Below are 23,922 nucleotides of genomic sequence, written 5' to 3' on the forward strand. Positions count from 1 at the left end.
TGCCGCGAGATCCGAGGCTGCTCCGCTAGCAGCCGACAAAACACCTCCCCCCGCTCTTCTAAATCCTGTCTCCGCGCGTTCCCAACCGTCGCCACTTCACCCCCATCGCCCGTGTAACGGGTTTTTCTCCCGCCGGCAAAAACCCGCGAAGTCATCGAGCGTCTCTGCGAAGTTTACCATTTCGAATTCTGCTGAAGCTCAAGCAAGCAAGGCAGAGAAAAGGCTAATCGGACCCACGGTGAGATCCCACCACCTACTCCCTCGTCGCACCGCGATTCAAACTGCGCTGTCTCCCGCCTTCCCTGCTCCCTTTATACTGCAGAATGTTCCCTCATCCGGGAACTCGGATTGCTCATCCCACCAATGGCTGCCACCCGCCCTCGGGCCGCGTCCTTGAGACTTCAGCCAATGAGCAAGCAAAGAAAAGGGTGGAGGGGCGGGCGCTTCTAAACTCAAGCCGCGATTGGGACGTGAGGAGCGAGGCGGGGGAGGGCGGAGGGATGGGAACGGGGGAGAAGAAGGGCACCGCGGCGGGAGGGAAGAAACAGAGCGAGCTACTCTGCGGGAGCGCAGTTAGCAGCCAGCTGCGGTCACGTGCCTGGGAGGAGGAGCTGAGACCTCAGGGGAGGGGCGCGCGGTAGCGCCCCGGGTCCCCTAGCAGGGCTCTGGAGACCACGCGAAGTCTCCTCGGTATGTAGCACGCCGCCCCCACCGCTCCCAACCCCACCCCCAGCGCCTCTCGGGCGGAGACCTGCGACCTGCAGCCGCCTTCCGGGGACCCGGGCACCCTCTCCCGACCCTCTCAATCCCTAGCGGCTCCTCCAGTCTGACAGGTGGCGCGAACGCGTCCAGTGAGAGGAGTCTGAGGTTTGCCCTGACGCCTTCCACAGCCTTAGTAAAGATTCCGTGTTTCTTCTCTCTAGGCGAATCCCCAGCCACCAACAGATCAGGACCGGTTGCTCCCACTTTATTTTCAGCCGGGTCTTCCACCTCTCCCTCACTACTTATGAAATCCCCCACGGGATAGTTCTGTGAGAGCAAACGGTGAAGCCAAGTCACCTCACTGGTCACGAAACCCTTTTTGTTTACACTTAGGGAGCTTCTGGCGAGGCAGTATTCTTAAATCATAAACCATATTTTTTGGAGACTACGCATCAATGGGTTGTACCTGTAGCCTGATGTGTAAAGCTCATTTAGTGAAACCTCAGAGCTATTATGTGTCAACTTTTCTACAATAAATATTTTGCCACATGACAAATGTTCGGCAAATGTCGACAGAGTAACTCTGACATGATTCACACGCTACAGAGGGTCAGTACAATGCAATCAATTGCAAATGATGAGGTTAAAATAATGATACTGTACACACAGTACTATCTTTCCAACTAGTAGATTATTAACACCTACGTATATCTCCAGCTGCTTGGGGACAGTAGTGTCTCAGTCTCATTTGTAGTGTTTTAGTATATTATACTTTTTAACATAACTGAATAGTTTCAATGTGATGAACGTTTTGAAACATATGCTCTAGGCCAGGTGTGGTGGCTCACACCTGTAATCCCAGCACTTTGGGAGGCTGAGGCGGGCAGATCACGAGATCAGGAGTTCAGGACCAGCCTGGCAAACATGGTGAAACCCCATCTCTACTAAAAATACAAAAATTAGCCAGGCGTGGTGGCGCTCGCCTGCAATCCCAGCTACTCAGGAGGCTGAGGCGGGAGAATCGCTTGATCCCAGGAGGCAGGGGTTGTGGTGAGCCAAGATCGCGCCACTGCAGCCTGGGCAACAGAGCGAGACTCCTTCTCAAAAACAACAACAACAAACATATACTCTGAAGTACTTTAGATTAGGTTTCAATGGGAAAGATTTTATTGAATCAGAGGACCTCCCAATTTCTGTGAGATAAATTCTAGAGAAGAACTTCCCAACGATTTTGACGTTGAGGTTTATTATTTCTTGGAACCAAGGAACTCTTACGATGTCAATAGCAAGAGTTCATGAACCGTTTTCCTACTGATGACATGGTGATGATATATTAAGCTACAAAACCTGATATAATAGTTAACGATGGCTCCAGGGAAGCTTTGTGATATATAACAAACCAACATTAATGCCATGTCTAGTTTAGATAATACTCTGCCAGCTCTTTGTTGTGAAGCCCAACAAAAGGAATTTACTGTTGCCTCGCTGAATAGTGGTTAGAGGATGAACTCAAAAGCAAGTAGAGATGGATTCTGTTCTGCCTCCTCCTTACTGTGTCATCTTAGTTACTAATCTTTCGGAGCTTGGAGTTCCTCTTCTGTGAAAAGATGGTATCATCTATTTTCACATGGTTGAAAGATTAAGGGAAAAGGTATGCAATGTACATGGTAGCATGTGTTTGGCACATAGTTAGCCTTCAGTAAATAACTGCTATTATTTTCTACATTGGATGCTGGAGAGGGATGATATAAAGTATCTTTTATTTCTAAATCTTTTTTGCTATTTGGTGTATTTTCTTTCTTCGATGTGGAAGCAGCAAGCTTGAAACCTGCCCAAAGTTGACACAACCAAGTCATCCAACATCCAAACTAAAATCCAAAATTGGTTTAATAACTCAATATCTTTCCTTCAGAGAACAGGACAGTATTACTTTCTGCACTTTTCTTAGAGTGGTGCGATGGTTTCCTACTCTCTTTCCTGCCCCCCGGAAAAAGTATGATGCAAACATGTTAATATTTTTGGTTTATCTTTCCAGTTCTTGTGTTAATGGTAATACATGTATATAATATACCTAGCCAGAGCTATGTAACTATTTTTGTTTAATGCCATACCCAATTAGTTCTCTTGCCATAAAAAATATGGGATGTCAGGGCAAGAGGATCACTTCAGCCCAGGTGTTCATGACCAGTTTGGGCAACATAGTGAGACCCATCTCTATTAAAAATACAAAAATTAGCCATGCATGGTGGCCCCTGCCTGTGGTCCCATGTACTCGGGAGGCTGAGGTGGGAGGACCACTTGAGCCCATTAGGTTGAGCCATGATTGTGCCACTGAAATCCAGTCTGTGTGATAAACTGAGACCCTGTCTCAAAAAAAACAAAACAAAAACAATCCTAATAGGAGGTAGGCGAACCCACTATTATTGACTCTTTCCTTAATAGCGTTTTCCTAACTAATCTAGATTTTCCACAACTAGTTACTATCTCCTCTGAAACACTAGCATGTGTATTAACTACTGTTGTTCTTGTCTTTTTATGTAGAGAATTTGAGACTCTTACACTTGGGAATTACAAATTTCTCAACTACATCTTGCTTTAAAAACCTATTTTTAAGAAAATATGAATAAGTTCCCCAGTTATTTCCGAGGATATTAGCTTAGATTGATAATGGCAAAATTCTTCTCATCAGGAAATCCACATTAGAATCTTAGTTCTCTCTACCTAGGGCATCCAGGAAAAATATGTGCCTTCAAGGATTCACACAGCTGTGAATAACAGTTCCAGTGTGGTATTATGCAAAATATTGACCTAGAATAAAAGAATTAGGGTTGAGTTTGGGTAGCCACTTACTTGCTATATGGCCTGAAGTATGTTAAACACTGAAGCACTGTTTCTTCATTTATTAAATAGGGATTCATAACACCAGATAAACTAACTTGATAGAATTGTGAAAGAGCTTCATTAAGTGTGAAGAATATGTAAAGTGATGTAATAATATTTTTGGCACCAAAGCCATAGTCCTTCCTGAATTCTGTTTAGGTTGAGAAGCCTGTGTGTTTAATTCAGTGTTGATAAAACCAAAGCCATCGATTTAAATTCCAAATTGCCCAGCTTTGCACTTCTCATGATCACAGATTGCACACAGGTAACAATTCACAAATGCAGGGAATATATTACAAAGATCAGCAGAATCTGTTCAACCCATATCCACTGCCATTTCAGGAAAGATCATGGGACCCAATACGCATTTTAATATAGCACTAACTTACTTTTTCCATACATTAGTCCTCAGAATTTTTGGAAATTTATTGTTTTAAAATTTTAAAAAATCAAGATTCTTATCATATTATCCTTTTATTATCTATTATCGATATCAATATTTATCTTTAGGATTTTCGGGGCAGGGGAAGGGAGTCCATGTGTTGAAATTGTTTTCCTAAATAATAGTGTATTTGTCTACGCAGTGGGTCCTCCTTCTCTGTATCCCTGTGTTTTACATCTGTAGATTCAACCAATTGAGGATCAAAAATATTCACAACATAAGCTGGGTGTGGCCAGGCATGATGGCTTACACCTGTAATCCCATCGCTTTGGGAGGCCAAGGCAGGTGGATCACTTGAGGCCAGGAGTTGGAGACCAGCCTGATCAATATGATGAAACCCTGTCTCTAATGAAAATACAAAAATCAGCCATGTGTGGTGGCGTACACCTGTAATCCCATTTACTCTGGAGGCTGAGGCATGAGAATTGCTTGAACTTGGGAGGCAGAGGCTGCAGTGAGCAGAGATCGTGCCACTGCACTCCAGCCTGGGTGACAGAGTGAGACTCGGTCTCGAGAAAAAATAATAACAATAATAAGCTGCGTTTGGGGTGTGGCGGTTCATACCTGTAATCCCAACAATTTGGGAGGCTGAGGTGAAAGGATCTCATGAAACCAGGAGTTCAAGACCAGCCTGGGCAACATAGCAATTCCCTGTCTCTAAATTTTTTTTTTCAGTTAGCCAGGCATAGTGGTACATACCTGTACTCCCAGTTCCTAGGGAGCCTGAGGCAGGAGGATCCCTTGAGCCTAAAAGTTCAAGGCTGCAGTAAGCCATGATCGTACCACTGCACTCCAGCCTGGGTAACAAAGCAAGACCCTGACTTTCTCTCTCTTTATTTTAAAATTTTAAAAAGTATGGTTGCATCTGTACTAAACATATACAGACATTTTTTTCCAGTAATTTCCTAAACCATATAGTGTTATCAACTATTTACATAGCATAGGCATTGTAATGGATATTATAAGTAATCGAGAGATGATCAAAAGCATACAGTGTGCATAGGTTATATGCAAATACTACTGTGCCATTTTATGGAAGGGATTGAGCACTCATGAATTTGGGAATCCAAGCAGTGGGGGGTGGGGACAGGTCCTAGAACCAATACCCCACAGATACAGATACAGAGGGATGATTGTATTAGTATTTTGTGACACTTATCTCCACAGCTAAATTATAAAAACACCCAGTAATGCCCCTATTGCATATTTCTAACATAGTGACCAAGGAAATTGTTGTAGAGATTTAACATATTTTTATTACTGTATTGTCTTCTTTTGTCTCTATATATGCAACTGAGATGGAAGGCAATACCATACATTATACTGCATGATATATAACCGTTCCCTAATAATAGAATATATGATAGCACTAGATTGGTGCTGTCAGCCTGTTAGGTAAAATAGAGCATATCCATCAAGTTATTCTACTTTCCAGGCAATACACCAAGCAATAGCAGTTGGGAGATGGGATATATAGTGCTTAGGAGCCTCCCTTAATCTAGCTAAGAAGATTAAACAGGAGGAAAATTCAAACAATGTCTTAATCATTAAAACCACATTAAGAAGGCTATTACAGGCTGGGTGTGGTGGTTTACACCTGTAATCCCAGAACTTTGGGAGGCCAAGGTGGGTGGATTGCTTGAGGCCAGATGTTCGATACCAGCCTGGCCAACATGGTGAAACCCTGTCTCTTTTAAAAATGCAAAAATTAACGGAGCATGGCAGTGCACGCCTGTAATCCCAACTACTCCGGAGACTGAGACATGAAAATTGCTGGAAGCCAGGAGGCCAAGGTTGCAGTGAACAGAGATCATGCAACTGCGCTCCAGCCTGAGTGACAGAGTAAGACTGCCTCAAAATAAATAAATAAATAAGAAGGTTGTTACAAAATAAGTCCCTAATTGGCTGCCAAATCAACAGTATCTCTAGTTTAAAGGACAGAGACAACTGCAGGCTGGAGCATTTTGAAGAGTTTATGTTTAAATGGACTAAGGAGAGCTTTTGACTGGAATGGTGAATTGGTGTAAGAAGTAGCAGTTAGAAGGTAGATATGGCAGAGATTTCTTTTTATAATCATATGTCCATTTTTCTATCAACCTCAGTCATAAAACTTTCAATTTTTAGCTGGACACATGGTGTTTTAGTCTGTTTTGTGCTACTGTGATGAAATACCTGAGACTGCATAGTTTATAACAAACAGAAATTTATTTCTCACAGTTCTAGGGTCTAGGAAGTCCAAGATCAAAGCACTGGCAGGTTTGGCTGTCTGGTTGAGGGCTGCTCTCTCCTTCGAAGATGGAGCCTTGATGCTATATCTTCTGGAGTGGAGAACATTGTGTCCTTACATTGTGGAAGACAAAGAAAGTTGAAAAGGGATGAACCCTCTCCACGAAGACCTTTTATGAGGGCACCTAATCTCATTCATGAGGGTGGGCCTATGACTCAGTCTCCTCCAAATGGCCACACCTGCCAACACTTTTGCATTGTGAACTAAGTTATGACATAATTTTTGAAGGGGACAAAAACATTCCAACCATAGCTAATGTTCATCAGAATAAAGCTAAATTTGGTCTTCAAAATAAGTTTTGACCAAAAGGTGTAAACTGCAGTGGTGGGTGCAACATCCAGGAAGTTTCCTTAAATAAGGCAAACCGATTTCTTATTTTTGCTGACTGGATTGAAGACAGAATTGGAGAGTCATCTTGAACCGTGAAATGAACTTAGGAATATAGGCCACACATGAGGGAATAACAAGGAATAAATGGAGCAAGGGTCTTTGATACTATGGAGTGTCAAACCTACCCTGGATCTCTCTGAACATGGGCATCTATTTTGTTTGAGCCCCTTTTATTTTGGGTCATCTGTCACTTGCAGCTGAACCCAATCCTAACTATTATAATGAGTCAGTACCCTAAATACTTGGAGAAAGATAGCAGACTTTACCCTGAGAGACTGAGGAATCAATTAATATTTCTGAGAAAGAAAGAATACAGGGTTCCTCACTTTTAGGATACTAATCTAATATGGGTTACAGGGCAAATCAGAAAAGAGAAAAATTTTGTTAGAAGGCTGATAAAGTTGATATCACTTAGGTATAAAGCCTATGATATGGTTTCGCAGTGTCCCCACCCAAATCTCATCTTGAATTGCCATGTGTTGTGGGAGGTACCAGGTGGGAAGTAATTGAATCATGGAGGCAAGTCTTTCACGTGCTGTTCTCATGATAGTGAATACGACCCACGAGATCTGATGGTTTCATTGTTTTGTTATGTTTTGCTTTTTCTGAGACAGAATCTCCCTCTGTCACCCACCATGGAATGCAGTGGCACGATCTCAGCTTGCTGCAACCTCTGCCTCCCAAGTTCAAATGATTCTCCTCCCTCAGCCTCCCAGAGTAGCTGGGACTACAGGCATGCACCACCACACCCAACCTTTTTCTTTTTTTTTTTTGTATTTTTAGTAGAGATGGGGTTTCATCATGTTGGCCAGGCTGGTCTCAAACTCCTGACCTCAGGTGATCCTCCTGCCTCAGCCTCCCAAAGTGCTGGGATTACAGGTGTGAACCACCACACCTGGTCGAGATCTGATGGTTTTAAAAACAAGAGTTTTCCTGCACAAACTCATTCTCTCTTTGCCTGCTGCCATCCATGAAAGATGGCACTTGTTCCTCCTTGCCTTCCGCCAGGATTGTGAGGCTTCCCCAGCCACATGGAACTGTAAGTCCAATTAAACCTCTTTCTTTTGTAAATTGCCCCGTCTCAGGTATGTCTTTATTAGCAGCATGAAAATTTACCAATACAGCCTAAAACTTATGTAACACTGAAACCAAGTGAAGGTTGTAAAACATCTTAAAAGAAAAAGCACTAAGATTTTGTGACTAAGTATGCTATTTAGGAAGATGTAGGGGGAATGGTGGATACTAAGCGATAAGAGAAAAGAGCCAGGTTTTTGAGGTTGGTGGTCTGGGATATAAAGTAACAAAATCATCTGTAGGAATAGGGAAGGTAAAAGGATAGATGCAAATTAAGAGGGGTAGAGAAAGAGGTAAGTCAGGAAAGTTGTGAAATACTGACTGTAAGTTGACATTAGGGAAATCCAAGTGGAATTTCCTACCAAGTATGTTGGCAATAAGAGAAAGCAATCATTAAAAAGTCAGGAAACAATAGGTGCTGGAGAGGATGTGGAGAAATAGGAACACTTTTACACTGTTAGTGGGAGTGTAAACTAGTTCAACCATTGTAGAAGACAGTGTGGCAATTCCTCAAGGATCTAGAACTAGAAATACCTTTTGACCCAGTGATCCCATTACTGGGTATATACCCAAAGGATTATAAATCATGCTACTATAAGGACACATGCACATGTATGTTTATTGCGGCACTATTCACAATAGCAAACACTTGGAACCAACCCAAATGATAGACTAAATTAAGAAAATGTGGCACATATACACCATGGAATACTACGCAGCCATAAAAAAGAATGAGTTCATGTCCTTTGCAGGGACATGGATGAAGCTGGAAACCATCATTCTGAGCAAATAATCGCAAGGACAGAAAACCAAACACCACATGTTCTCACTCACAGGTGGGAATTAAACAATGAGAACGCTTGGACACAGGGTGGGGAACATCACATACTGGGGCCTGTCATGGGGTTGGGGGTGGGGAGGGATAGCATTAAGAGAAATATCTAATGTAAATGGCGAGTTACTGGGTGCAGCACACCAACATGACACATGTATACATATGTAACAAACCTGCACATTGTGCACATGTACTCTAGAACTTGAAGTATAATAATAAATAAATGAATAAATAATTTGAATTTTTTTAAAAAAAAAGAAAGTTAAATGACAGCTGAAGCAAAAGACTCAGAAAAGTAAAGTGATTTCACATTGGGCACAATGACTTTATACTAAACTAGAAAACTCTCTTTAGTGGTAATATCTAACAAGATGGTGTTCACCACATTTCTGCATGTGCACTGCTAGCTTTGCATAATGAACATCAAATCTGTTTTTGATCTGTAATGCTTGACTGTTTACCAAAGATGAGATGTTGCCATGGGTTCTGTGACTAAACTGGGTATTACCAAAACCCTTGCTTGTTACGTACATTTCTTATGCCCAATGTTACGAAAGAATCATAACTGAGAAAAACTCATTGGCTGAATTCTTTACATTTGAAATTCCATACAGCTTTCTTAGTATTGAAAGGAGTCTAAATGCCACCTTTGTCCTAAAAGGGAGGCACCACAAAATAGAATGTAAAGTTATACAACATATACTTCACACCCCTCCACAGATTGAGCCTCAGGGCAGAAACCATACAAAAGGTGTGACCATCCTATTGAAAGGACTGGGGAGTCAAATACACTGGGTATTTGACTCCCCAGTCCTTTCAATAGGATGGTCACACTCAGAGAAGAGTCCAAAGGCTTTTCTTTCAATAAATGGTCCTGGGATAACTGGCAAGCCACATGTAGAAAAATGAAACTGGGTCCTCATCTCTCACCTTATTAAAAAATCAACTTATGGTGGATCAAATACTTAAATCTAAGACCTGAAATCATAAAATTTCTAGAAGACAACATTAGAAAACTCTTCTAGACATTGTCTTAGATGAAGAATTCACGACTAAGTACTCAAAAGCAAATGCAACAAAAACAAAAGTAAATAAGTGGGACCTAATTAAACTGAAAAGCATTTGCACAGTAAAAGAAATAATTGCACAGTAAACAGACAACCCACATAGTGTGAAAAATATTTGCAAACTATGCATCTGACAAAGGACTAATATCCAGAATCTACAAGGAACTCAAACAAATCACCAAGAAAAAAACCAAATAACTTAATCAAAAGACATGAATAGGCAGTTCTCAAAATAAGATACAGAAACAGTCAACAAACATATGAAAAAATGCTCAACATCACTAATTATCAGGGAAATGCAAATTGAAACCACAGTAAGATACCACCTCACTCCTGCAAGAATGGCCATAATTTAAAAAATCAAAAAATAATAGCTGTTGGTGTGGATGTTATGAAAAGGGAACTCTTTTACACTACTGGTGGGAATGTTAATTAGTACAATCGCTATGGAAAACAGTATAGCGATGCCTTAAAGAACTAAAATTTGAACTGCCATTTGATTGAGCCATCCCACTTCTGGGTATCTACCCAAAGGAAAAAGAGTCATTATGTGAAAAAGAAACATGTATGTTTATAGCAGCACAATTCCCAACTGCAAAACTATGAAACCCTCCTAAATGCCCATTGACCAACAAGTGGATAAGGAAAATATGGTATATGTATATATACCATGAATACTACTCAGCCATAAAAAGGAACAAAATAATGGCATTTGCAACAACCTGGATGAAGCTGGAGCCAATTATACCACGTGAAGTAACTCAGTAATAAAAAACCAAGCATCATACGTTCTCACTTATAAATGGGAGCTAAGCTGTGAGGATGCAAAGCTGTAAGAATAATATAATGGACACTGGGGACTTGGGGGGAAGGGTTAGAGGGGATGTGGGATAAAATACTATACATTGGTGGGCACAGTGTACACTGCTCGGGCGACAAGTGCACTAAAATCTCAGAAACTACCACTAAGGAACTTATTCATGTAACCAAAAACCACCTATTCCCCAAAACTACTGAAATAAAGTATTTTAAAATAGAGGCTTTTCTACACCCTTAGACTTTCTTAACTCTGTTTTATAGTGGAATGAGGGGGTAGAGGAGCTTACAGTTACTGGTTATCTCAGCATAACCTAGTGGAAACAAATACAGCTGTCAATGCATCTGAGAATTATCTTGGTAAATATTGTATCTATTGTTATTGAATTACTGTTATTGGAATTTAATATTGTTAGTGCCCAAGCAGAGGATGAAAGAGCAGTGCTTTTGTGCATAGGAATAGATACATGGTTATCAGATAATGATTAGTGAGTCAGCAGATTTAGGATATTTAAGACATGATATTGAAGATCAACTGCTCTAAAAGACTTCCTAAGGATTCATTTCAACCTGAAAATATCCAACGTAGACATGAGCAGAGCTTATCTTTGTTTTTAAAGATGAAAAAACAGATTTAGGGGACATTCAGGCGTACAATGACCAGATTCAGGTCCTCCATGCTCTTTCTATAACTTCGTACTTCTAAATGAAACACTTCTCAGAAGAGGATTTAATTAGTGCTTATGTGTCTACATACCTGTGATTTTCTTTGTCTTTAATGAAATATGTAAACTCTATTATTGAACAACTTTTAAGACATCAATGACATTCTTTCTAGATGAATATTGTTTTCATTGTTTCCTACTGTCCTCATAGTTTGTGAAATAGTCATTTCTTCCATAATCCTTCTCTACTGCTCAGATTCTCAGCAGGAAATAGAGACAATCTCTTCCTCCATTAATAGATTAGTCCAACATCTCCAGGCAAGAGCTGTCCAGGTGACTTCTCATGTTTCACCACAAGATATAAAACTTGACATACTGGCTCTTTGTTTAGTTTTTTTGTTTGTTTTTTTTGAGACGGAGTCTCGCTCTGTCTCAGGTTGGAGTACAGTGGTGCAATCTTGGCTCACTGCAATTCCCTGACTCAGTCTCCTGAGTAGCTGGGATTACTAAGTAGCTGGGATTACTAAGTACTACCAAGTAGCTGGGTAGGCACCACCACGCTCAGCTAATTTTTGTATTTTTAGTAGGGACAGGGTTTCACCATGTTGGCAAGGCTGGTCTCACACTCCTGATCTTGTGATCCTCCAGCCTCAGCCTCCCAAAGTGCTGGGATTACAGGTGTGAGCCACTGTGCCCAGCCATTTTTTCCTGTTTTAAAATCAAAACAGTATACTCAACTTAATTCTAAAAAGTAAAACAAGTCACTTTTTTCCCCCAGCTAAGCTGACAATTCAGGAATTTTACAAAATGTGTAGGGAGAGGAGAAAGTCTGGTAAATAAGTGTTATTGTATGTTATAATGTAGAAGTACTTGTTTCATATCACTGATTTTGCAGTGTAGCAAAACTACTCATTTGCAGAAAGGGCTTCCTCAAATTAATGAATATTATGAATTATACCGCACTTAAAAATAAATGGAGTGTATACATATATGAGATGTATAAATATAAACATATAACAAATTTATAATACTTTTACATATGAATATATGTAAAACTCCAAGTGGCTGCTAATCAGTGGTGTCAGGAACAAATACTAATACATTTGCTTTAAAAAAAAAAAGATTTATAATAGCATTATTTGAAAATTTATCAAAGCTCAAGAATTTAAAAAATATATGTTTGGAAATTTCTACATTTTGTGTTTTCTAAATTGGCTTATAAACATTCTTTATGGATAGTTCAAACTACAGGTTTTTTTGTTTTTTTTTGAGACAGAGTCTTGCTTTGTCACCCAGACTGGAGTGCAGTGGCGTGATCTCAGCTCACTGCAACCTCCACCTCCTGGGTCCAAACGATTCTTTTGCCTCAGCCTCCCAAGTAGCTGAGACTACAGCTACTTGCCACCACGCCCCGCTAATTTTTCTATTTTTGTGGAGACGGGGTTTCACCATGTTGGTCAGGCTGGTCTCAAACTCCTGACCTCAGGTGATCCGCCTGCCTTGGCTTCCCAAAGTGCTGGGATTACAGGCATAAGCCACCGCGCCTGGTCCAAACTACAGTTAAATTTCCAAAGATACGTTGAAAATTCCAGATGACTAGTATCTGAAATACTGCAGCTCTGTTATTGGTTGGCTGTGGCAATTTGATTGTCCTACAATGCTCAGAGACATAATTTGAAACTGCAGTTATAAACAAGCAACATTTTTATTCAGACTGCATATTTTGGAGTGGCCAGATCTCCCCAAGTCACCCCTACATGCTGGAATTTGTTTTGAATGATAGCTAATGTAAAAATGTAGTCTTTTTTTTTTTTTTTTTGAGACAGCGTTTCACTCTTGGTGCCCAGGCTGGAGTGCAATGGCGCGATCTCAGCTCACTGAAACCTCCGCCTCCCAGGTTCAAGTGATTCTCCTGCCTCAGCCTCCCAAGTAGCTGGGATTACAGGTGCCCACCATCACACCCGTCTAAGTTTTGTATTTTTATTAGAGATAGGGTTTCACCATGTTGGCCAGGCTGGTCTCGAATTCCTGACCTCAAGTGATCCGCCCGCCTTGGCCTCCTAAAGTGCTGGGATTACAGGCATGAGTCACTGTGCCTGGCTCATTCATTTTTAAAATTGTAGCTGCCGTTAGCTTCCTCACTCCATTTGCCTCTTACATTTGCAAAACCTACTTGGAATGGAGAAGGCACCGTTGCACTTAACATGATCTTCATATGGATTATGGATTAGAAATATGTATATAAACATTGGGGTAAAAACACTGAAGACTATGAAGTAGGTAATCAAAACCCTGAATGGATGAGACTGGCTCACTGTTCACCAGACCCATTTCTTCTTCCTGAGCTGGCCATGTGATGGATTCTTGTCAGTGTTTCTGGAAGTGACACGTGTTATTTCAACATGGAGGCTTTTGAAAAGTAGGTGTGCCTTCTATGCCTTCTTTTTCTGTATTTGAGAGTTGTATACATATGACTCCACAGCATAGAAGAGGTTAAATTTACAAGATTGATCACATGAAAGGATACCTGACAATCAGGAACACTGACACTTAGATTGTGTTAAGCTGTCACAATTCCTTTTTTTTTTTTTTTTTGCAGTAGTTAGCCTTCCTTAACTAGTATGCCTGATCTGCAGTCACAACACAATCAATGTAAAGACATTTTAAAGAGATTTATATCTATGTAATAATTCATTATTAGGACACTAGTCTCATTTGCTAATAGTATACAATAGAAGTAGTTTCGGCAAACGTTTTCTCCTAAATAACCCTTATTTTAATCATTCTTTACTTTTAAAAAGACTGTGCTTTGCAAAAATAAAAAGAAAATTATTCACAAGGTTATTTATTGTGGCATTTGCAACAGCAAGTGATTGGAAAGAACTATCATATGATCATTGATAGATAGCTTAGTGAATAAAATATGGTACATTGACACAGTGACGTAGGATGGAGCACTGAAAAGTAATGAGAAAAATATTTACATACAAATATAGAGTGATCTCCAGGATGTATTATTAAGTGAAAGAAATAAGTACAGCAAAGGTTATGTATTAAGTTATGTGAGGGATAAAATATTGCATAAAGGGTCATATTTACAAAACAACAATAGTGGATGGATAAATGAAAAGGTAATAAAAATTATTACAGTGAATGGAAGGGCAGAGAGGGCAGAGGACAAGTTTGAAGACTCTTTCACTGGCCAAATTGGAGCACACTGAGCAACAAAAACAATAATGAACACAAGTTTGAGTCAAACCTATTGGATTTTTAAAAAGTAATGCGTTCAAATTGAAGAGAAAAAAGAGAGTTCAGAGAGAAGAGTGGGGAGGAGAAAGAAGAAGGTAGAAGGAGAGGAGGAGAGAGAGAAAAAAAATTTGTTGGATGCTGTTGGAAGTGTCCACAGCACCAACTCATTACTCATATCTCAAGACTGATAATTCAAGGTGAAGAAGTAGGCTAGGCAAGGTAGCTCCTGCCTGTAATTCCAACACTTAGGGAGGCTGAAGTAGGAGGTTGGTTAAGCCCAAGAGTTAGAGATCAGCCTGGGCAACATAGTGAGATCTCTTCTCTAAAAAAAAAAAATTAAAAAAAATTAGCTGGACATACTGGCACATGCCTGTAGTCCCATCTGCTCTGGAGGCTGAGGTGGCAGGAGGATTGCTTGAGCCAAGGAGGTTGAGGCTGCAGTGAGCCATGTGACAGAGTGAGATCTTGTCTCAAATAAATAGATACAAACAAAGGTGAAAAAATAAGCATTTATCCTGTCTGGTCTGTATGCTGTGAATTATGTTTCAGTTTATACTGAACTAACTGATGAAAAAAATTTCTCTGAACAACAGAATGTCAGTTAATATATGCAGAATAAATAATATAATTTTTTTTAAATCTCAATTTTTAAACCTTCACATGAATAATTTAAAGGTCATTAATCTATTGTACAATCATTAGATGAAAGGTTAGGAAATTTACAATGAAGGTATATGGCTGTTACCCCCCAACAATCTTAGTATTGTAAAACTAAAACAACCGGATACACCACATGCCTCTTGATGTAATCAACATGAAAATGAACTACACAATCCCACCTATGAAGTATTCTTAAAAAAAAACAATTGAACCCATATCTGTTCAAGTCTTCAGGACTAATTTCTTGGCACTGAAAATAAAAAGCCACCAAACAGACAACGCAAAGAATCATTAACCATATCCACAATGTGTAAAATTGACCTACTTTTTTCAATAAGGCAATAGAATTCAGGGGAGGCGAAAAAAGAGGAGAAAACTGTTCTAAATTAAGAGACATTTAAAAAGAATTGCGAGATAGAACAACCCAGTAAAATGTGCGAACCTTGTTTGGAAGCTGATGTCATTAAACTTCCAATTAGTGGTAGTGGTTGTTTTTTTAAGTGGTTGTTTTTTAATTAAATTTTACATGATTGGGGAAATTTGAATACAGACTTAGAACTAGGTAATATGAAGCAATAATAATGCTGTTAGAGAAAACAGTGGCATTTGTTTATTTAAGAAAATGTCCTTTGTTTTATTACTTTTAAAGAAAGCACATTAAAATATTTCAGGGAAATATAAAATGATTTCTGAAATTTTCTTTAAAATGCTCCAAAAATTTTTTTAATGCAGGAAGCATAAACAATATGGCAAAATATTTATAATTATTGACATTAGTGCTTATCTGAAGTTTTCAGTAGAGTTCAAAAAGAAAAAATTGGTAATGAAATTTCTGCAGATGCTGTCTCTGTGTAGGAAGAAAAAATGGTAAACTTTGCTTTGTGGTCATGCAGTTTGCCCTTGTTTGTGACCTTTTCATATCATAGTTTTTACCCTTAAGTTAAAAAAAAAAAAAAAAGGAAAAAGACCAACCCCAATATCCTATTTAAACAAACCAAGCTTTGCTTCTTAGCCACTCTGGCTTCACCACATAAATGATACTTTATTGTTTGAAGTTGTGCTGAGCTGTCTTTAATAGATAAGTTTATCTACATATATAAATATTTTGACTGGAAATTTTGTTTTGTTGGGCTGTACTAAAATAACATACAGATAACTTGAACATGAACCACAAAAGGTAAGAAGCAAAGATGCAGCAGTGGAAAAAAAGAGGAAAATTAAAATCAGAACAAACTGGATTTGACATTTATGCTTCCCAGCTAAGAGACATTGGTCTAATCAACCTATGTGAGCATTCCACTTCTCTTGGGCAGAATGGGACTATTGTGAAGACTGCATGAGCTAAGTCATGTGCTTTTTCAACTGAAATGCATCATACCAAGATAAAATATTATTAGCATGAAGAATGAATGCTGGCAATATTTCATGACTATTTTCATTTTACAAAAGTGAAAAATTATCTACACTGATTTTTAAAAATAATTAAAAGTAATTTACAAAATTCCCTCTAATAAACAGCAACAAGAAACACATTTGGTCTGCCTCTACAGATTTCCATCAGCAGGTGAATCAGATCTGCTCAACAAGGACAGAGTTCCACTTTGGTTTTTGACTTTGTTCCTGTTAAGGATCATTTTACTACAGTGATATTAGGTCTTACTTAGAAAAACTATTATTCTGTCTCTTCAGGTGTAGTTAACTACACTGAAAATTTCCTTTAAAAAGATACCAGAGTAAAGAAATAATTTTGTAATGAAGAAAATCACCCGAGTTTTACTGTTTTATACAGTATCTTTAATATTTCAAGTTTGTTTGTTTTAATTTCAGCACGTAATACAATTTCGCCTCTTCAAAAACTTACAGATAAATTGAGTACCATATTGAGAAGCCACAAGCAACATTAACTCTGACTTAGATGGTTCTGAGTAATTTATAATTCAATTTGCAGCCAATATTCAGTGTTGTTTTGCACTTGAACTCAGCTTTTCTGGAAATTGTTTAAGGCACGTAAACATCCTGCATTAATGAAAAGTTGTTCTTACAACATAATTGTGAGTCATGAAGAGAGAACTTAAGAAAACATAACCTTTTATCTTTATCCCCTCTTTGGAAAAAGAGGCCACATGAAACAATATGAATATCTCTTCAACGTAATTAATGGCTTAAGGGCTACAAAGTACTTTGAAAACAAAAGCAAAAATTTCTCCTAATAAACAGCAACAAGAAACACATTTGGTCTGGCTCTAATATTTCCGTCAGTAGGAGAATTAGACACACAAGGATAGACTTCCACATTGTTTTTTGTTGTTGTTGTTGCTGTTTGCTTGTTTTGAGACAGAATTTTGATCTTGTTATCCAGGCTAGAGTGCAGTGGTGCGATCTAGGCTCACTGCAACCTCTGCCTCTCAGGTTCAAGTGATTCTCCTGCCTCAACTTCCCAAGGAGCTGGGAATACAGGCATGCACCATCATGCCTGGCTAATTTTGTATTTTTAGTAGAGACAGGGATCTCGCCATGTTGATCAGGCAGGTCTCAAACTCCTGACCTCAAGTAATCCACTTGCCTCAGCTTCCCAAAATGCTGGAATTATAGGCGTGAGCCACCGTGTCTGGCCCACATTGGTTTTTTAATTTGTGCCTGCTAAGGATCATTTCACTACAGTGATGTTAGGTCTTATTTAGTTAAATTATTATTCTGTCTTTTCAGGTGAATGGTAGAGAAAATAGATTATACTCCTGTGGACACTGCTAGTACTTTCAATGTCTTTACAACAGGCTCATCTATATCTCTTTACTCTCACTTTTCACTGTTTCTAATGGTCTCAATCTAGATTATTCTTTTCCCATTTAAAAAGCCATTATTTATTGATTTATTCTTAAAAAGGCTAAAGTTGTCAATGTTTCAACATTTAAAAGGCTAAAAAAAAGTGGTATGGAGTGAAAATTCTCTCTGCCACTCCTATCCTTCAGTTGCTCAGCAATGTGTTTTCTCCATAGTTTCCTTGATCACCTGCTTTTGTTTACAAAGCTTTTGTTGCTTCCTCTATCTGAAATGTGCTTCAGATAGCTGTCAAATTTTGCACTTTACTTCTTCAAAATATGGCTCAATACTCTCCTTTAGTGAACATTTCCTGAGCCACAATCTCCAAAACTGATCTCTTATTCCCCTTGATTCTGCATCGTTGAATATGGTTTATACCCTGATTTCTTTAATATACTTTAAATTGTTAATGCTCCTAAATTACTTTCGTATTTCCTGGACTGATTTTAGATTTTTGAATAGCCTACAGATTTACAGTGCCTTGAAAGCAAGAAGTGACTTTGATTTTATTTTTCCTACGTGGCAGTCTGGATCTATGCAACTAGTTGGTGCCTAATATCTTCTGTATCCTCAAAAAGCATTAACTGGCATTTCTCAAAATTTGGTGCATATCAGAATCCTGGGGCCAAGAATGGAGGGGAGGTGAAAAGTGGGGAGCTTTTGAAACTCATGAATGCTAGGATTCACCCTATACCAATTAAATCAGAGTCTCTTGGGAGTGAGATTTGAGCATAAACACTATTTAAAACCTGCTGGATGACTCCAATGCACAGCTATGTTTAAGAACCCACTCCCTGCCCTCAATCTCAGTGATGGCCTCATTCCATGAGAATCTGCTCTTCCTACCAGTGTTATACAATCGTCCCTGCATCTGCACCCATCTTCTCCTGCTTTGCCCCCACTATAGCTAAGAAAGAGTTCCTCTGCTTCCCATAGGCCTCCTTCCAGCTGCCACATTGTCTTTGCTCCCTTTCACAGAAACCTTCTCATGGGATTTTTCTTTGCAGGTGGTTGTCACTTTTTCACCTCCAAATCTCTCTTCGACCACTTATATTTGATTTTCATTCCCATCAGGCCTCCCAAAAGGTTCTTGTCGTTGTTACTTGTCATGTTGCCAAACTCAGTGGTCAGTTTTCTGCCTTCTTCTTACCTCTCAGCAGCATGACCACACTTTACTCCAAATACTGCCATTTCTTTACTTCCAGGATACCATATGGTTGCTCCTCTTCTCCTTTTATTGCTTTCTTTCCTTTACTGTCTCTTCACTACCTGACTTCAAGATAGCACTTTTCCAGGGCTTGGTCCTAAGCCCTCTTCTTTCTCCACATATTTCCATGTACAACTTTTAAGTAGAGACGATTTCAGATAATAGATGATTGAGAATTTTTTACCTTAATAATTAAGTACAGTTGTCTCTGGGTATCTCTGGAGATTGGTTCCAGGAATCCCAGTGGACACCAAAATTATCAGATGCTCAAGTCGCTGATATTAAATATTGTGGTATTGGCATATAACCTATGCACATACTCCTGTGTACTTTGAATAATCTCTAGATTACTTATAATACCTAATACAATGTAAATAGTTGTTACACTGTATTGTTTAGGAAATAACAACAGGAAAGACATTCAGTACAAATACAATTTGTTTTCCAAATATTTTTGATCCACTGTTGGTTGAATCCATGGATGTGGAATCCACGGATACAGAGGGTCCACTATTTATTTCACTTTGACAGGTAAGTATTAGAAAAGACTACAACCTGAAAATCAAACTCACATTAAGGTTAGAAAGTGAAGGAGAGTGAGTTCAAATAGCAAATCATATGGCAAACTTCAGAAAATTTGCTTTTTACACCTCTTTTCTTTTCCTGAATTTCTTCTCAAGTTTACAGCTATCTTCACTCTTTCCAAAAGCCTCTCTCTATGGTCAATCGTTATATCTTCCCCTGCCCCCTTTATAATTTTTCCCCCAATCATACTCTCCAGCCTCCTGGTTCCAATCTTCCCCCTCTTCATTCATCTTTGGCAGAAACACATCTTGCTGATGAGCTTCCAGATACACTGTATTGAAACTGCATATATTACTGAGAAGTTAGATTTCACTTAACTGGGAAAGCTTCAAAATAGGGAACAAATACCTTGCAAGGAAGCCACTGAAAATTTGCTGGATATAGAAGAGATACTCTGGGGAAGAAAGAGGTGTGGTAATAAAACAGTATACAAATATTTTAAATAATAAAGTCTGTCTTAGACTTGTTGTCTAAGAATCTAGGATAATTCACATTTAAGAATATTAGTATACTTTGGGAGCCCAGGAGCCACAAAAGCACCTGGGTCAAGATCAAAGCTGGCATCTTGATCGCCAAGTTACCTTATTTTAGCATTACCAGTATATAGTTTCTCTAATTATTAGATTTGCATCTCTAAGATTCTAATATAATAGTCCTAATATGAAACTACTATTTTCTAATAGTTCTTTTGGAATCTTTTTATTGTATTTTATTTTATTTATTAAATTTGATTTCATTTCTTAGAGACTGGGTCTCACTCTGTCACCCAGGCTGGAGTGCAGTGGCACAATCATATCTCACTGCAGCCTTGACCTCCCATGCTCTAGTGATTTTCCCACTTCAGCCTCCTGAGTAGCCAGGACCACAGGTGTGTGCCACCACACTCGAATAATTTTTTTTATTTTTTATTTTTTGTAGAAATGGAGTCCCACTTTGTTTCCCAGGCTGGTCTCGAACTCCTGGGCTCAAGTGATTCTCCCGCCTTAGCCTCCCAAATTCCTGGGATTACAGGTGTGAACTACTGCTCCTTGTCCCATAGAATCTTTCCAACTCTGACATAATAAAATAAAATTTGACCTGACAGAATGTCTCCAATAATTATGTTTTTACTTAATAACTCTAGTAGTACCTATAGGTCTTATTTATATTGTATATATTAGATTATAATAAAACTGCAAGAAATATATTGTTTCTGTAGACAGGAAATAAAATAATACAAATACCAATACCTCAATGATTAACCAATTTCTCTTTTTATCCTGGTACTAAATTTTGACTTTCTTTCTGCCATTTTCAATGAGGTTCTTTAGTATGGAGAGCAATCAGTCATCTCTTTTCAGAGTCAACAGACTATATCACCAGATAAACTGCAAATGAGCCAGATAAATAGGATATAAATCCTCAGTTTGTTTAGAGTAAAAAAAAATACTAACTTATACCTTTATGTAATGATTTTTAACAAATCAGCTTGTTTTTTCCTGCTCTAAGATGGCCAACTAGATGCAGGCAGGAGAAACATCTGCAACCAAGTGACCGAGACATCAGGAAGACTGGTATGCTCCTAGCAGAACTTCAGGGGGAAGCCATTGAGAGCAGACGGAGAAAAGACACAGATGCTGAGCTGAGGGGGAAGGAAACTGGGAACCTTGCACAGGGCTACTGTTCACCAAGACTCATTCCTGGTCCCCAGCAACTCCTGGGGAAGGGTTGACTTGAACAGGCAAGGAGCAACCCATTCTTGCCATTGGACTCTGGAATCCTGGCAGGAGGAGACCCTGTGATCACCATGGATACTTGTGTTGGCAGGTGGAGCTGCTTTGATAGGTGGTTGGGGCAGAGCTACAGCCAGCATGGAGCCCAGTTGGTTTGATGTGGGAGCATCCTTAGAGGAGCATGGCCAGGGATGTCCATTCCCCTAGGTTCGACTTGATCCTATAGGAGACTTGAGCCCTGGTGGTACTGTCCGACCTGAACTCTGCTGGGTGGTCTTGCCTGTGACAAGAGGCCATCTGACCTGAGCACCCTTCATTCTGCTGGTCTCTTCTGGGGACCCGGCCTGGACACACCTGCTTGCAGTGCAGCCCCCCAGGTACTTCCTAGGGACCCACATTATAGCTTCTGGCTGATGGACGTGGCCTGACTAGCAGAGTGCTCTAGGAGAGAGGCTGGCAGACCCTTACCAGCCAACCTGCACCCTCCCCACTTGGCAGCCTGCCCTGTGTGCTTTGCCTACATGCACTCACTCCATCCCTCTGCATCACTTTGCTGGCACGGGTGGACCTTACCTTTCCTTTCTTACCAGTGCGTGTGTACACGTGCACCCTGCCATGCCACTGCTGCCTGCATAAGTGCACCCATCCTTCCCCCAACTGCATTGCCATTGTCGTTGGAGCATTGGCAGGCACAAGCCCACTAGCCCTGCCCTGGCTAGTGCCCCAGCCCTGTGCTGACACTGCTGCTAACGTGAAACATAGGCATGGAAGACAGTGGATCCACCTCCACCCTGAGGGCCACCTCCACCTACAGGAACAAGCACATAGGGCACACACAGTCCTGTACCCACTGGTGCCCCACCCTTGTGCTAATACCACCACAGGTGTGAACATGTAAACAGTCACCAGCAAGAGTCCCCTGCCCCCTTGAGCGGTGCTGCCACCACAGCTGCTGTGAATGCCGGCACAGCAGCCAGCACACTGGCACCCACTAGCACCCTGACACAGGTAACGACTATGCAACCCCTGTGCTGTGCTGCTGCCACCTCTGCTGCTGACCTGTGCACACGAGCATAAATTCCGCTACCACTACCCTATGAAGTGTTTTGGCTGACACCACCCATTGGAGTGTTGTGAACTGCAGTCTGGGAGCACCCCAGCTCCTACAGTGCAGCAGGTTCCTAAATTCAAGAAGCCAGAGAACAAAGTTGGGGCTCAATATCAGTCCCCTAGAGCTAGAGCATGGAGTCCAGGAGTCCTGAGCTGAGCCTTAGCCCCCTAAAATCTTTCAGAAATGAAGCCAGTTGACTGAACCCATGTTATACCACGATCAAACCCCCAAGGTCATCAAATAGGATAAAATAAATAAAAACCCATCCAAAACCAGCAACTTCAAATATTGAAGGAACATTATTAGCCCACACAGATGAGAAAGAAGCGTCAAGAACTCTTGACAGCTGAAAAAGTCAGAGTGCCTTCTTTCCTCCAAATGATCACAGTAGTCCTCCATCAAGGGTTCACAATGGGGCTGAGATGGCCAGAATGACAAATAGAATTTATGGCTAGGCGTGAAGATCATCAAGATTCGGGAGAACATTGAAGCCCAATCTAAGGAAGCTAAGAATCACAATAAAGTGACACAAGAGCTGACAGACAAAATAGCCAGCACAGAAAAAAACATAACTGACCTGATAGAGCTGAAAAACACACTACAAGAATTTCATAATGCAATTGCACGTATTAACAGCAGAACAGACTAAGTGGGAGAAAAAATCTCAGAGCCTGAGGACTGGCTTCCTGAAATAAGACAGTCAGATAAGAATAAAGTAAAAGCAATGAAAAGGAATGTAAAGAGAGCAAATCCACAACTTACTGGCATCCCTGAAGCAGGTGGGAAGAATGGAAGCAACTTGGAAAACTTATTTCAAGGCCGGGCGCGGTGGCTCAAGCCTGTAATCCCAGCACTTTGGGAGGCCGAGACGGGTGGATCACGAGGTCAGGAGATCGAGACCATCCTGGGTAACACGGTGAAACCCCGTCTCTACTAAAAAATACAAAAAAGTAGCCGGGCGAGGTGGCGGGCGCCTGTAGTCCCAGCTACTTCGGAGGCTGAGGCAGGAGAATGGCATAAACCCGGGAGGCGGAGCTTGCAGTGAGCTGAGATGCGGCCACTGCACTCCAGCCCGGGTGACAGAGCAAGACTCCGTCTCAAAAAAAAAAAAAAAAAAAAAAGGAAAACTTATTTCAGGATATTATCAGTGAGAACTTCCCCAACCTAGCTAGAGAAGCCAACATTCAAATTCAGGAAATGCAGAGAACTGCCACAACATAATTCACAAGATCATCCCCAAGACACATAATCATAGATTTTTCCAAGATTGAAATGGAAGAAAAAAAAGTTAAAGGCAGCTGGAGAGAAGGACAGGTCACCTACAAAGAGAAGTCCATTAGACTAACAGTGGACCTCCCAGTAGGAACCCTACAAGCCAGAAGAAATTGGGGGCCTAGATTCAAAACATTCTTAAAGAAAA

General features: G+C 40.2%; 1 protein-coding gene and 1 long non-coding RNA gene across 2 annotated transcripts in view; one reads left to right on the plus strand and one right to left on the minus strand.

The window, feature by feature from the left end:
• The window catches only part of LOC105512667 (histone H2A.Z), a 2,428-nt gene extending 2,028 nt beyond the window's left edge, over positions 1-400 (minus strand). The window contains exon 1 of the mRNA XM_011943198.1: positions 178-400. Coding sequence (XP_011798588.1) covers positions 178-180 — 3 coding nt within the window. The 5' untranslated portion in view covers positions 181-400. The remainder of the gene's footprint in view (positions 1-177) is intronic.
• Positions 401-503: 103 nt separating this feature from the next.
• LOC105512668 overlaps positions 504-23,922 on the plus strand; it is an 83,572-nt gene continuing 60,153 nt past the window's right edge. Inside the window, exon 1 of the long non-coding RNA XR_001001893.1 lies at positions 504-690. This is a non-coding gene — a long non-coding RNA (uncharacterized LOC105512668). The remainder of the gene's footprint in view (positions 691-23,922) is intronic.

This window comes from Colobus angolensis, unplaced genomic scaffold, assembly GCF_000951035.1.
Source record: "Colobus angolensis palliatus isolate OR3802 unplaced genomic scaffold, Cang.pa_1.0 Scaffold217, whole genome shotgun sequence".
NCBI lineage: Eukaryota > Metazoa > Chordata > Mammalia > Primates > Cercopithecidae > Colobus > Colobus angolensis.